The sequence below is a fragment of the Pantherophis guttatus genome, chromosome 11 (assembly GCF_059756535.1).
Source record: "Pantherophis guttatus breed Tessera chromosome 11, ASM5975653v1, whole genome shotgun sequence".
Lineage (NCBI taxonomy): Eukaryota > Metazoa > Chordata > Lepidosauria > Squamata > Colubridae > Pantherophis > Pantherophis guttatus.
In genome coordinates this window covers 5,216,482-5,232,845 of record NC_142073.1, presented here as the reverse complement: position 1 = coordinate 5,232,845, position 16,364 = coordinate 5,216,482, and the positions used below count along the sequence as shown (strand labels likewise).

The window sequence follows — 16,364 nt, the reverse complement described above, 5'->3', positions numbered from 1 at the left end:
GAATCAAGATCACGTGAAGTGTTAATACCACGTTATAATGCCTTGGTAAGGCCACACTTGGAATCCTGCATCCAGTTTTGGTCCCCACGATGTAAAAAAGATGTGGAGACCCTAGAAAGAGTGCAGAGAAGAGCAACAAAGATGATTAGGGGACTGGAGGCTAAAACATATGAAGAACGGTTGCTGGAACTGGGCATGGCTAGTTTAATGAAAAGAAGGACTAGGGGAGACATGATAGCAGTGTTCCAATATCTCAGGGGCTGCCACAAAGAAGAGGGAGTCAAGCTATTCTCCAAAGCACCTGAGAGCAGGACAAGAAGCAACTGATGGAAACTAATCAAGGAGAGAAGCAACTTAGAATTAAGGAGGAATTTCCTGACAGTTTGAACAATTAATCAGTGGAACAACTTGCCTCCCGAAGTTGTGAATGTTCCAACATCGGAAGTTTTTAAGAAGATGCTGGATAACCATTTGCCTGAAGTGGTGTAGGGTTTCCTGCCTAAGCAGGAGGTTGGACTAGAAGACCTCCAAGTTGAAGACCTTCAACTCTGTTATTCTATTCTATTCTATTCTATTCTATTCTATTCTATTCTATTCTATTCTATTCTATTCTATTCTATTCTATTCTATTCTATTCTACATTCCAATATTCCATTCCATTCTATTCTATTCTATTCTATTCTATTCTATTCTATTCTATTCTATTCTATTCTATTCTATTCTATTCTATTCTATTCTATTCCCTATTAATTCCTATTCCTATTTTGCTTTAAGCCTATTGATTTCACTGGGAATAAAATACCATCAACTCAATTCTGTAAGCCACCCTGGCCTCCCAGGGTCGTAATGCACGTAACGGAAATTTCCTGCCCTCTTTTATGTTCTTCCTCCCAACATTATTTAAAAGCTCCACAGAAGTCACGTTGGGGGGGAACACCGTGTAATATTTCTGGATGGATAGCAGCTTTAAAGCCAGTACTTTTGTGAATTTCAGTTTGATCCCCGTTTATAGGAAAGAGAACCCTGGACGCTGCATCTCTCTGATGTTATTTTCCTCAAGATTAGGATTCTACTCAGGTTCCTGATTTGCTGTTTTTCTATTTTATCCCAAGCCGTTTTAAGATGGTTTGCCAGTGGTAATTTGCAATTTTTATCAAGACCTCTTCATTATAGCTTCTGACAGGACAGATGCTGTAATTAATCATGCAAGACAACTGGGGATAGTGGTCAAACTGTTTTCCTTGTATGGAGAAAAGAGAGGAGTGGGGGAAGATGTAAAACAGTGAGTACAACAGGGCTCCTGATTTCCTTTCTCATAGGACAGACACTATGATTTTTAAGGTCAACCTAGATAAAAGAGTTTTGTTTTTTTTAAAAAAATCAATGGATTCTGAAATAAATACACAGAGGCAGATCTATGCAAAAAAAGAAAAGTGTCTGTCACTGAGCATTATCTTAATTGCAATATAGATATTGTTATGTTGGTACGTAAGGAAACAAATTGCATTTATTGACCCAAAAATGGGCAAAGATAGATTTAGAGTTTTCTCCATCAGATGCCACCTTGTTGTGATTTTGAGAGGGGGAGGGAATTATTTTACAATGTTGTCTTCATGAGCCACTCCTCTATTATCTATCACTAAGTGTTGCATTTATCACTGGGTTGTATCTTATAATTTATGATGAATGTATTTTTGATGACGACTATGATCATGATTTATCACTTATAGCTTTTATGTACGAGAGCTGATGCATCGAAGACAAATTCCTTGTGTGTCCAATCACATTTGGCCAATAAAGAATTCTGTTCTGTTCTATTCTATTCTATTCTATTCTATTCTATTCTATTCTATTCTATTCTATTCTATTCTATTCTAATTCTATTCTATTCTTTCTATTCTATTAATTCTAATTCTAATTCTATTCTCCAATATATCAAAGGAGCTAGAAGATCTTCTCACCGTTTCTACACATGCTTTAGAACTCTAGATAAAATGACTTATTGCATGATCCTGCTTCTATTTTATGGGAATATTGAAGACTTGAAGACATTAAACAATGAACCTTAAATGTTGATATACTCATGATGAAGATTGTTTACCTTGAGAGATCCAGAAATGCAATTCCTGCTTAAAGAATATGCAATATTCATCGACATATTGCAACACAGTTTGGGGAGGAAACCCCTGAGGTTTTTGTGAAAGGCGTTGATGCATTCCAACGACTCTTTGTTGAACAAGCTTGCTCTGACTGATGAAGTACAATGAGAGCTTATGCACCAAAGACAAATTCCTTGTGTGTCCAATCGCACTTGGCCAACAAATAATTCTATTCTGTTCTATATGGCCACCTATTGAGAAGGAAGGACTCACTGGAGAAGAGCCTAATGCTGGGAACGATGGAGGGCAAAAGAAGAAGGGGACGGCAGAGAACGAGGTGGTTGGATGGAGTCACTGAAGCAGTCGGCGTGAGCTTAAATGGACTCCAGGGGATGGTAGAGGACAGGAAGGCCTGGAGGAACATTGTCCATGGGGTCGCAATGGGTCGGACACGACTTCAAGACTATTCTATTCTCATTCCCTCCTCCTCCATTCTATTCTATTCTATTCTATTCTATTCTATTCTATTCTATTCTATTCTATTCTATTCTATTCTATTCTATTCTATTCTATTCTATTCCATTCCATTCCATTCCATTCCATTCCATTCCATTCCATTCCATTCCATTCCATACCATACCATACCTATACCTATACCTATACTTATTCTTGTAATAATATATATTAGTGGAATATGGCTGCATATTCCATAGTGTCAATGATTGTTGTTATTTTGGGCTCAATTGTGGTCGTAAGTCAAGGAGTACAAGGTCGAAGGATTCCAACCTTCTGTAGGTCACCGTTGTCACCAGATGGACACATCAAATGTCCCATCCATATTCCATATTCAGCACTGACTAATTACAATTTTGCAAAGCTGTTTGGTGGTGGTAGGTTTTTTTTTCCTGAAATGTGTTTATTCTATAGCAAGATAAAAGCATTTTTTTTAGATAAGCAAAATACAAACAACTTAATTGCTGCTATTGTAACTCATAAAAAAGTATAAAACAGCATAAAAACACAATAAGCAATGCCGCAATTAAATCATTCGTGTTACCAGTGTTTACATTAAAGCCTCATTTATGAAAACTTTACAACACATGATCTGAAAACTTACAACCTTTTAAAGAAAATATTTACACTGATTATTCAGATGTGGCAACCCCCTTTAAATAATCTACCAATATTACATCATATTTTAAAAACTCAACATTTTTTTTCTTCTTACTTTTTTTTTTTGTAATAACAGTTTATTTAAGTGCATTTCCTTTTTTTAAAAAATACAGTGTATTAAATCTGAAAGTTCACCCAAACACAGAATAGAATATTCAGTTTCTTTTTAATGGGGGGTTATGAGCAGAACTGAATTAAGTGTGTGTTTTATTCCAAAATATTGGAGAAATTGGGCGGGAGGGGGAACCAAGCAGAGTAAAATGAAAAGATGGCTTTTGATGTTGATGAACTTCAGAAGACATTATTAAAAAGGAAAAAAAAAGAGCTTTGGCAAAAGTCTGTGATATTTCTTTTACATCATTATTATCCATGACAGAAAAACATTTGTCACCTACTCATGTCATGGAAGCATGATTGTATGAAATCCAATCGACATTTTACAGGTAGTTACAACTGTGCTTTTAAGAGCTTTGGGGGTTCAAATGAATTCCAAAAACTTAAAACCAGTCTAAAAACAATTTTGCAGGAAAGGAACAGTTTTCATCGGAAAATTGTAAAAAGGCCATTTTGTTTTTCTCAAGTCTTCTTGCCCAGGCATTTAAGACTATTCAGTTCATATATTGTCAGTAAAGCTTGGAATAAATTTTTTAAAAAAGGGGCCACATTAAAAAAAAAAAAAGTGGGGAAAAAAGAGCACAGTTTATTTGCCTAAAAAAACAAAAGAGAAAGGGAAGGGAAAGGGAGGGGAGGGGAAGAAGGAAGAGGGAAGGGAAAGGGGCAGGTGGAATGGAAGAAAGTAAAGAAAGGGAGGGAAGGGGTGGGAGAAGGGGAAAGGGGAAATGAAAGGGGGAAAAGAAGGGAAAGGAAGGGAAAAAAGAAGGGAAGGGAGAAAGAGGAAGGGGAAAGGGCAAGGGGGAAAGGAACCCTGGAAAACAAATATTTATAATTCAGCTAAAGGATTATACCCAGCTACACTGTAGTTCTTTTATTGCCTATCTAATAGACAGCTTAGAAGTCCCTTTTATGTGTTATGCATTCCTGCATAAACTCTTCCTCAGCCCTGCGCCATTTTCTGCCCGATTCACAGCTTTAGCACGGGCCGACTTGGCGGGTCTTCAGAAAATACCGCCCTGCGATAAGAGCTGAGTCTGCGTCTGGCCTTGTATTTGGGACGGGTGTGGCTGGCTGGCTGGGGGCGGGCTGCCGATGGCCGCTATCGGCGAGGTGATCTGCGAGGAAGCCGGGGAAAGTTGCTGGGGGGAGGGCTGCGGCGGGTGCTGCTGCTGCTGCTGCTGCATCTGTTGCAACTGCATCTGTTGCAACTGCTGGAGCTGGATCTGCTGCAGCTGCTGCTGCATGTGGTGCTGGAAATGCTGCTGCTGCATCTGCTGCTGGATCTGCTGGTGGAGCTGCTGCTGGTGGAGCTGCTGCTGCTGCATTTGCTGCTGCTGCAGGTGCAGCTGCTGGAGATGCTGCAGCTGGTGTTGCTGGCTCTGCAAGGAAGGGCTGACTTGGGAGGGGGCCGAGGACGGCGTGGGGGCCATGCTGGTCGTCATGGAGCTGATCAGTGAGGGGGAAATGTTTGTGGGCCCGCTGGGGGCGACGGAGGCGGGGGTGACGATGGGGTTCCCGGGCAGCCGCATGGTTAACGGCTTAGGGGCGATGGCCCTGGGAAGGGGCTGCTGGAGAGTCTGCGGGGAGGTGACGACTGTGGCATGTTGTGAAAGTGGGCTGTTCAGAAGCAAGGAAGAAGACAAATTCGTGGAGGCCAGAGTCTGCTGGACGGACCGGATCGTCTGCGCTTCCGCTGATTCAGCAGCAGCCTGTGGGCCAAAAAGAGAACGCAACAACCATAAGTCTACTTGTCTGGGTTCGAGGTTATTTCTTCTGGTGGTGGGATTCAAATAATTTAACAACCGGTTCTCTGCCCTAATTATTTCTTCCAACAACCAGTTCACCAAACTGTTCAGAAAGTTAACAACCGGTTCTTCCAAAGTGGTGCGAACTGGCTGAATCCCACCACTGAAGAACTCGCTGCGGCCAACTTGCCACGGGACGATTCAACCGTTCAATTTCTATATATATATATATATATATATTTGATTTGATTTATATGCCGCCCTTCTCCGGAGACTCAGGGTGGCTTACAATGTGCTAAGCAATAGATATTTAAAATAATTTTAAATTTTTTTTTAATTTTTGTCAGTTGCATTTCATTTTGTCCTCCTTTCTTTAATGATTCTAGTCCCCCTATTTCTTCAATATTAGTGTCACTCTTGTCCCGTGGCAAGTTGGCCGCAGCAAGTTGACTGCGGACGAGGGTTATTGATGCAGTGTAGGCAGCCTTGGTCTCAGTATTAATGTATTTTGTCTTATCCTAGTACATTCTGTGATGGAGCGGCGTGGCGGCCTAGAGGCAGAGCTCTCGCCTGGAGGTTATGTGAGTTCAATCCTAGGTAACGGCAAATATTTATCTCTCTGGGTGCAATGAGTAATTGTTTGCTGCGAACACTGTGTAGGTGTCAGGAAGGGCATCTGGCCAGTAAACTCTCAGCTCCATTGTCGCCCCGACTCCACCCCAATGCAAGTGGTTACACGGTCGTTTTAAAAAAAGTACATTCTGCGATGCTGCAGTGCTTTACATGACATTCCCTTGATCTTATTTGTTGAAGAAACTAAACCTGTTGGACCTATTATATAGTTCTTTTAAAAAGTTCTAATTTGTTTAACGCTCCCCTTCTTTTCCCACAGGTTTAGTTCTGCATTTGCAAGTTAATTTTAGAAGGAACAGGAACCCCATTTCATACCTCAAGCAATGAGATAGTTACTTATTTTACAAAAGCCTTTAACAAGATGATTGAAAAAGAAAATAAATCTGAATCAAAAACTGCTCCTATACGTTGAACTGAAGTTGGCATTCAGCTCACCTTTGACACCAAACTAGCTCTGTAGGCTGCAAGGGCTTTAAGGTATTCCTTCTTGGCAGCTTCTGTTTTCCTTTTATATACCTGTTAAAAATGGTACAATGTTAACACCAGACCTTCAACACCCAGACACCCAGAAGCTTCACAAAGTACAGCAGTTCTTGCCTGAAGAGGAGCTGTGAGGGAGGGGGAGGAGGAGAAGTGGGAGAGGAAGGAGGAGGAGAGGAGGAGGAAGAGAAGGAGAAGAGAGAGGGGAAAAAGGAGGAAGAGAAGAAGGAGAAGAGGGAGAGGAAGGAGGAGGAGGAGGAGGAAGAGAAGAAGGAGAAGAGAGAGAGGAAGGAGGAGGAGGAGAGGGACAGGAAGAAAAGGAGAAGGAGAGGAAGGAGGAGGAGGAGGGGAGGAAGAGGAGAGGAAGAGGAAGAAGGAGGAGGAGGAGAGGAGGAAGAGAAGGAGAAGAGGAAGAGAAAGGAGGAGGTAATAGTAGTAGTAGTAGTAGTAGTAGTAGTAGTAGTAGTAATAGTAGTAGGACAATTTCTGACATTATCAACACTGTAACTTCTTTTTAAAAGAATTTTTAAAAGGGGAACAAAACAAAAATAACCAGTCCTTTCGTGAGATAGAAGAGGAAAAAAACATTTCTAAGAAAGTCTGTATTGTGTACGTGTTTGTGTACGTGCTTGCATTTCTACCTTTGTGTGCCCCCATGCCTGCCAGGAACACAGGACCGCCCGATAATCAAAATATCGGTGAAAAACGCTTCTAATCAAGGTTCATCCATCGGTTCATTAAAATCCTACCACCGCAAATACCAAATCCGCCGGGTAGATCTTGACTCTTTTTGAGTTTCTCAGGCGAGACTACAAAGCAGCCTGGTCGTGTCCCCCCATCTGTGCTCGCTTCCTCATTAACGAAGCCCCCCCCCACCACACACAAATAGATCAGCCCTCCGTTGTTTTAATTAGATGGGATTGTAATCCTTGGCGCCTTTCCCTCCGAACTCCAAGGCGGGCTCCTCCGCTCCGCTTACCTGTTTCTGCTCTTCTCCTAAGCTGTCCCACATCGAGGCCACGATTTTTGAAACCTCGCCAAAGGTAGCGTTGGGGTTCTGGCCTTTAATTGCGGCTTGCGTGTCCCTGAAGAACAGGGCATATGCGGACACCGGCTTCTGCGGTTCATTAGGATCTTTCTTTTTCTTTTTCTTCGGCGTTTTGGGCTTCTTGCCAGGATCTGGGGCAGCTCGCTTTTCTCCGGCAGCCTAGAAGAGCAGAAACGAGGAAAATTCAGCCTTGTCTTTTTTTTTTTTTTTCAGAGGCCAGATGTGATTAAAAATAGCAGGCTTCAGATCGGAAGGGGAACAGATGTTCGGAAGGGAGGCCAAGGCTTGTCTGCAACTCCTTGAAAGTCCTCAACTTACGAACAGAAACTGGGGAGGGGGGGGCAGAGTTTCTGTTGCTAAGCAAGGAGGTTGAGGGGGAATCGGGCCTGATTTTGTGATCTTTATTTATTTGTATCCCTTGATTATTTTTGCAAATAAATCAAGGCAGCAGACTTAGCCAAAACACCTTCCTCCTCCTATTTTCTGACAACAACAACAATCCTGTGAGGTGAGTTGGGATGAGAGGGAGGGACTGGCCCAAAGTGACCCGTCTGGCTTCCATGGATAAGGCAGAACTAGAACTCACAGACTCCTGGTGATTGGCCCAAAGTCACCCAGCTAGCTTTCATGGCTAAGGCAGGACTAGAACTCACAGACTCCTGGTGATTGGCCCAAAGTCACTCAGCTAGCTTTCATGGCTAAGGCAGGACTAGAACTCACAAACTCCTGGTGATTGGCCCAAAGTCACCCAGCTAGCTTTCATGGCTAAGGCAGAACTAGAACTCACAGACTCCTGGTGATTGGCCCAAAGTCACTCAGCTAGCTTTCATGGCTAAGGCGGGACTAGAACTCACAGACTCCTGGTGATTGGCCCAAAGTCACCCAGCTAGCTTTCATGGCCAAGGCGGGACTAGAACTCACAGACTCCTGGTGATTGACCCAAAGTCACCCTATCCAGTCAGTCAGCCAGTCAGTCAGTCTGTCTGTCTGTCTCTCTCTCTCTCTTTGTCTCTGTCTCTGTCTCTCTCATCTCTCATCTATCTATCAATCGACTCTGGACAGTCTTATTAAATTCTATAACTAGAACATCTGAAGCATTAAAACTTTCTTTGGTGTCCAATGGACCCCACTAACATTTGAGAAACAAGATATTACTCTGCGTGAAAAGAAGAGGAAGGAACTCTTCGTACTTTTCCAGCCCTTTTGTTCACGCTGTTGCTAACGTCTCTGTTAATTCGTCCAGGCTAAAGAGCAATGAGTAGAGTTATTTCTCAATCCTTTCTCAGTGCCAGTGTCTCTCTCTCTCTGCAGCTGCCCTGCGTAGCTCGTAGGCAGAATTTTCATCAAAACGCCACTTGATAAGATCCACACCTTCTACGTGTGTGCAAATCTCTTGGTTTTCACCCATTGGCTAGCCTACCAATCTCTAGATGTGATTTGCCACATTCCTTTGGCTTAAGGTTAAATAATGGCAAAGGTTTTCCCCAACCCCAGGGAAAAGAAAACCAAAGAAAAAAAAATTAAGATGCTGTGCTAGAAACACATCTAAAATCCTGCTATTTGTTTCCAAAACGGATGGGCTGCGAGTTCAGATGTATTTCTCCACCTGCCATCTTTCTTTCGGATGGTCATTTACTCTCAAGATGAAAAACAAAGAAAGGTGAAGAGCACCACTTATGAAAAAGGAGAAGTCTGCTTTTTAAGGCAGAAATGCATCGGGTTTGTTGATTTCTTTTGAAAGCATGAATACCCAACGAGGTGGCATGTGAAAACGTTTCAAAAGCACTGCAGCCAGAGACGACAAACAAGAGGACCCCATTAATAAGGCAGGAATCTATTCATGAGGACCCTTATGCGGGTAACTTCCTTCTTTTGAAAAAAAATCACAAAGGATCTCTGTGCGATAAAGCTGGATAAAAGTGGTGCCCATCGATATATTGAACTCTTGTTTTTACAAAAACAAACAAACAAACAACTAGCCAGCCAACCAATCCATTATTATCTTCCTACTATCTGCTCATTTTCTCTTGCATGGTGTTGCAATAGAACATTTACAGGCTCTAGGTTATCCATCCTACCCACAGACAGGCAACTCCCCCAAATTATCTGAAAATCTGTTATTTTGGGCAAGCGAGAGCAATAGCACTTAGACTTATATACCACTTCACAGTGCTTTTACAGCCCTCTCCAAGCGGTTTACAGAGTCACCGTATTGCCCCCAACAATTTAGATCCTCATTTTACCGGCCCTAGAAGGATGAAAGGCCGAGTCAACCTTGAGCCTGGTGAGATTCGAACTGCAAAATTGCAGGCATCCGGCAGTCAGCAGAAATAGCCTGCAGTACTCTATTTTTACCACTGAACTACCAAGGCGCAAGGATTCTGAAATCTTTCCGGAGCAAAAGCATCAAAAGTTTATGTAGAAAGAGCTTTGGATTGATTGATTGATTGACTGACTGACTGATTGGCACGTGCTGTAACTTACTCTGTTGGGATCATCCGCATCTTCCTCATTGATAGAACTGGACGGAGAAGGAGTTGCTGATTTGCTTGCAGGAGGGGAAGGAGACGTATGTGGTAAATTGGTATTCCCTAGATTTAATCCCAGTTGAGCACTTAGCTGGGACTGGTTAATAGTAGTAAGCTGGTTAGGAGTCATGATTCCTGAACGAGCAGCTTCCGTCATGTGGACAACGGATCTCATGATCAAAGAATGGTCCTGACGGTACTGAGGCATTCCTGTATGGGTATGATCCTGAAACAAGAGAAAGAATGGAGGGCTGTTAATGGAATTTTGAATGTTAAAAGAGACAGGATAGGACACTACCCACACTTTTGAACTTTGGTGTTGGGAGAACATCTGAGAAACCAGAGAGAGAGTCAAGAAAACAAACTGATGGAACCTGGAATAAATCAACCCAGAGTTGATTTGGACACAAATGACCAGGTTTAACTTTACACAAACATCTAGATCTCTGGAAATGGCCGGAATGTTCCCCTCCTTTCTTGATTGACCCCCCAAATTTGGTTGAGAAACAGCAATAACGTTTATATTATATATATACCTTATATACAGACTTATATATAGACTTATATACTGCCCCATAATGCTTTACAAGACAATCTGGGAGGTTTTCAAAGTCAGCCTATTGCCCCCAACAATCTGGGTCCTCATTTTACCGATCTCAGAAGGATGGACAGCTGAGTCAACCTTCAGCCCCCATCAGGATCGAACTCCAGGCTGTGGGCAGAATTTGCCTGCAATACTGCATTCTAAACACTGCACCACCAGGGCTCATATAAAATATTTTTTTTAAAAAAAATCAATACTATTTAACAGCCCAGAAATATGCTACTTGTTGGAATCAGGTAGGTAGGATTTCCAAATATGCAATGAAACTAACTTCAAATGTTTTGGGAAGATATTCTTCTTTCTCTCTAGCAACACCTTCTGCTGCTGTTTGCAAAAAAGGCTGCAATTATATCCTTCCACTGTTTGGGGAAAAATATCTTGTTATATTGCTATCACTATATTTTGGATTTGCCTGCCAGCAAGGTTTAGAGCAAGCCATCCTCACAATCCTTTTTCATACTAGAGAAGAGGAAATGTATTAAACACATGAGGAAATCCAAGTTAAGGTAGGTAGTTAATGTTAATTAGATTGAAAAATATAAGAAGTAAATGAAGGTTAGGGTTTTTTGGTGTTGGCTCTATCAACTCCTTTTTGGAAAGTGACTTGGTCTGGGCTGAATCAATGTTGCACATTTCGGCTAGAAAATTGTGTTCCATAACTTTCCTCCCTTAGCAATGTCAATGTCAATGTTGACAACACGTTTGAAATAACAAAGGCTTCTTTGGCCAATCGCTAAACAGAGTAATGAAGATCGGAAAAAAAATTTTGGTTGTAATATATGAAATAACACTAATGCAACATTGTCCTAATTACAACCACACTCATTCAGACCATAAAGTTTATATTAAAAAGAACGTATATATTTAAAACAAATATACAACAAAATTGGAAGCATACATTTGATAAAGGAAATAAGCTGCAATCGTGTCTACCCAGGTTTGCAATAACCTAAAGAGCATTCTCAATTTGTCTTTTTAGAGAGAGAGAGAGAGAGAGAGAGAGAGAGAGAGAGAGAAAAGGGGGGGGGGTTAAGAATTTGAAAACCAATACAAATTTAGATTTGTAGTGTTGTCTCTGTAAAATTTCAAGTTATCTTCATTTATTTCATCTGCAAGGGCTCATTTCTTTTGTGCCATAACACAGTTAAAATAAACAGATACAGACCAACATACAAAGATTAAGCTGAAAGATGCTTCAACCTACAGCTGTTTCTTAACCCACATGGGTTAACAAGAATATTCAGTGATGTAAATCATGCTTTATTTAATAATTTTCATACAGCCCATCACCGATTCTTAAAAGAATAAGATGATAATGCTGATTTGTAAACCATGGTAAACAGGAGATAAAATCTCTCTGTGTGTTGTATATCACATTGTGGGATATTGTTTTAATAATGAAGCTAACACTTAGAAAGCAGGCATCTGGTGAATTTTCATGGAGTAGATAACAGAATTGGAGGGGGGCCCTTGGAGGTCTTCTAGTCCAACCCCGTTCATGCAGGAAACCCTATACCATTTCAGACAAATGTTTTTTCCAATCTCTAGCTGTCTTAGCTTGATCAAAAATTATCAAAAATACCAATGTATTGTTTATATTCTCTTATGTTTTCTTCTTTTTTTTTTGCTTTTCTTTCTTTTCTTGTTTTTTCTTGTTCTTTTTTCTTTTTTTTTTGTCTTCCTTTGAACTATAAATGCAAATAAAGATTATTTTTAAAAAAAATCTTCTTCCTGGTGAATTTGATTCTTCTTTGATAAATGAAAGCAGCATAAATTTTACAGAACAATATACCACATTATTCTTCCATAGTCTCCTCACAACATCTAATTTAAGACACAATCTCTAAGTAAGATTATGTCACCAAAACACTGTGATATTTTTAAAATCTTCCAAAAACCTCACATTTTCATAGGGGGGAAAATGTGCACCCACCAACACCCATACTACAAGAATGATGTATATTTTTTTTTTGTAAAAACCGGAGATAATTTATTTTTAATAAAAAAAAAAGAGAAGAAGAAAATAAAAACGTGGGCTGAAAAAAAGGCAATTATTTCCCCGTCTGTTTCTTAGATATCTGAAGAAGAAGAAAAAAAAAAGGAATTTCAAAATTCATCAAAGCTAACCTTCTCTTATGTACAACAGGCTAAGCTGAGAGAATGTTAACAAGTTCAATTTTCATTCAATCAGCACCACTGCTCCCTGAAATGTTTCATTGCAGGAAAGAAATAAAAAATAATCTATATGGTAATTATTAGGATGAATCCCTCAGTAACTTTCGGCAACATAAAAGGTCAGTTCTATTCAAGATATTTTATCAGTCCCTTGCACGTACTCCGGTGCTGTCATTTTAAATCTGAACAGCATTTTATTTTCCCATTTACAGCTACCTGCAGAATTAAGTATTTAAGCCAAATAAGAAAAGAGAGAGAGAGAGAAAGAGAGAGAGTGAGAGTGAGAGAGGGAAAAAAATCTTGAATGTTGGCAAAGGCTATAATAGCATGGAGATAAATTGTTCAGCTACTTCTCTCCCGAGCCTCCAGGGCTACAGATTTTTCTTCTCCTGGTGCACTGTGGGTATTCAAAACTTGTTCAACATGATTTCATTTCATTTCAGGCAGTGCCTGAGAAAACTAAATTACAGAATCAATCATACAGAAGGTCAGAGTGAGACTTCATTACAAGTATTGCATGCTTGCATGAATATCTTTCATTTATGACTGACCCAATATGTCACAATAGCTGTCTGGTAAAAATAATCCACTTTCTGAAATTGATGTACTACTGATGTCAGTGCTACTCAGCGGGTTGGGCAGCTTATAGAGAGATGTTTAAAGGTTTGGTGGGAGGGGGGGGGACGGGGGAACGGGACAAAAGGAGAAGAGAAGAATAAAAATAAAATAAAATAAAAAAAGATAAAACCCCACGGAGCCCAAGGAACGGCTTTGTAGAACAGCCGTCCTTTGCGAATTAAAATAATTTCTCAGGTGATTGTCCACAGTCAAGTGATGCTTCGGTTTTGTAATGGCTTGTGATGGTGTTTGCTAACGGGTTTCCGTCTGCTTATGTCTAGATGTATACATATTTTCCCCCCCATATTGTGATATGTGCCCTGGGTGCTTTTCCGAACACAAATGGTACTTTATTCAATTTTTCCCTCCAGTAATTCATTTAAGAATGTTGATATTTTGCATTACCATATTATTAAAATGCCAATGCTAATGATACTGTATGCCTTCTCTCTCTCTCTTTCTATTCAGGGAAAGGAAATCTCAACCTAACAGAATGCATTTAAATGAAGATAAATGCTTCTTTCTTTCCTGTCCATAATCATAAACTAATCAGCAATATGAAAAATTATCCCTTTCTGTTTACAAACACACATAAAAAACACACAGGCTAGTTAGGGAATGTAAGGCAAGGTGTCCTGGGCTGCCTTATTAATCTTTTCTTGCAAGAGGTAGGAAAATGTTGATCCAGCGACAGCCATCTTTAATAATTGGGGAGACCGGTTGAGTTTGACAATAAAACTGCTTACTTGCACTTAAAATACAGCCATCCAAACTTACTAATGGAATGTAAAGCATTATTTATTATTCTGATTGTCTTCTGGCAGCAAATCTAAGAGAAGCCTGTAAAAGTACTGTTATGTAGCTAGTCAACTCGAGGCCCTGAGGGGAACATGGGTGAACTTTGACATAACCTATTTTTACTCATGCCTCTGGCGGTTTTATATTCAAGTTTTGTAGGTGCACATGTCAGGCAGTATTCAGAATAAATCTGGAGACACGGTGTATTAATCATAGGTTTTGCCCAAGTGCATTTCATTTCTTCGCCGTTGACGCTTGAAAATTTCATGACATTTCTTCAAGGTGACATTCCGCTGGACATCTCAACAGGGTCAATCCATAAATCCAATTAAAAGAACGATCCGTAGCTATATAAAACTGCCTGGAATGATGATGTTTCCAAAAACATCTAGGATTGCATGTGGTATATAAAAAGTTGTGTTCTCGGGGAAACAACTCAACATGGCTTAGGCCTGGAGATGCATGAGACGGTCTTCTCCCAGTAGCTTTCTGCCTGCTCAAAAAAAATCAGGATAGTAGGCTTCTTGGGTAGCCATTTTGTCATATTCAGGCACCACAAAGATGAAGCTTCTGCATAGCTGAGACCTTCTTTAGAACCATGTTTTCCCAGAAATTAGATTGGTTCCATGCTGTTATTTTTTTAGAAATCCCTAGTTTTCATGCATAGATTGGTGTTGACCAGAATTCTTCTCCTAGAACAGGGGTGTCAAACACAAGGCCTGTGGGCCACATCCGGCCTATGATGTGGTCGAATCTGGCTCATGGGGCCATCCTGGAAAATGTAAGGGGCTGGCCCGCGTGGCTTCACCCGGTCTACCCAATGCGAAGAAGAAACATGCCAACAATTTGGGGAGTGGTGTCAATCTGGCCGCGCCCACCCAGTCAGCCACACCCACCCAGTCAGCCATACCCACCCAGTCGGCCACACCCACCCAGTCAGCCACACCTGCCCGTCACCCCGAGGTTAACTACAGCCTTAAGTGGCCCTCAATGAAATTGACTTTGATACCCCTCTCCTAGAAGCTGGAGATAACAGAATAATGGAAGTGATCTTGGAGATCTTCTAGTCTAGCTCAAGTAGGAGACCCTATGCCATTTCAGACAAATGGTTGTCCAATCTCTTCTTAAAAGCCTAGTGATGGAGCACCCATAACTTCTGGAGGAGGGAAGCTGTTCCACTGATTAATTGTTGTAACTATGAGGAAATTTCTCCTTAGTTCTAGGTTGCTTCTCTCCTTGATTAATTGTTTTGTTCTTAGAGAGTTTTTATTTATTTTGGAATCTGCTACAGGCGCTGTTGGATTGAACGGTACATAAACAGCAGGTAAAATGGATAAATACATTTGGGCTCACATGAGGAGAACATGTTGTGAGAACCACAATGGGTGTGGCAACAATCCGTTGCCTAACATTCTATACCTCCTTGGGTTATTTACTCTTAGTCTCCCTGCCATTTTTACTCCGTGGGTAGCCATTCGTTGCTTTTTATTTTGTCAAAATGAATACATGGGGAATCCAGTAATATTCCTGGTAATACAGAATTCTCTGTTCTTTGTAACATACCCGGTTTCCTTTTTAATTATATTTTTTAAAGCAATATTTATCTTTATTGGGATAACAGGCGGTTCAGCAAGAGAGATGTCCAGATGGACACTGTTGCTCATAGATGTCACCTTCAGATTTCAAGAATTATTCCAGTTTCTATATATCTTACCCAATATTGAAGCTATATCTGTAGTATCTGTAAAGTCTGTGACTTAACTATCAATACCGATTTAACAACTTGACAACAAAGATGCAATTAAAAAATCGAGCACTGCTGCATGCAGCCATTGTACGAATGTAGATTAATATCATAATTATTTTATGGCCCCGTAGTTAGTTCTTTCAGATACAGCAAACCCAATTGACCATGAAATGAAATTTCATAGTTAAAATGCCTCTTTTATGTTTTTTTTTATTGCGGTCATAAAAAAAGGGGGCTCCAAGGAAAAGATTATTCATAAAATATACAATTTAAATAAAGGAATTTTATTATTAATAAATATTTATCACTTTAATAAAGTGCGTATTTTAAATAAGTAATGACGGGCATGTATCAACACGGCTTTGAAATATAAATTTAATATTCGGGATGATGTTAATCTTAAAGAGGCAAAGGAACTCAGTAGAAAATCTGGGTATTTTTAGTGGATCGTTTTTCTTGCTTAAGATTACTGTGAGAAGAGAATATTGGTAGCTCGGGGCTGAACTGTGGGGTCCTCGACGCTCTCTGAGCTTGGTTGGTTTCCTTGCAGAAGTTTCATTACCAAACTAGGTGACAGCATCAGTTCCAGAAGGAGATGGGGT

The 16,364-nt window shown here is 40.5% G+C and overlaps 1 protein-coding gene across 4 annotated transcripts in view; it reads right to left on the bottom strand.

The window, feature by feature from the left end:
* Positions 1–4,242: 4,242 nt before the first annotated feature.
* TOX3 (TOX high mobility group box family member 3) overlaps positions 4,243–16,364 on the bottom strand; it is a 75,864-nt gene continuing 63,742 nt past the window's right edge. For all 4 annotated transcript variants that reach the window (XM_087877121.1, XM_034426494.3, XM_060682505.2 and 1 more), the window contains 4 exons: positions 9,777–10,046; positions 7,224–7,451; positions 6,200–6,280; positions 4,243–5,095 (listed from right to left, as the gene is read on the bottom strand). In XM_087877121.1, the coding sequence (XP_087733247.1) occupies positions 4,388–5,095; positions 6,200–6,280; positions 7,224–7,451; positions 9,777–10,046 (1,287 nt within the window). In that variant the 3' untranslated portion in view covers positions 4,243–4,387. The remainder of the gene's footprint in view (positions 5,096–6,199; positions 6,281–7,223; positions 7,452–9,776; positions 10,047–16,364) is intronic.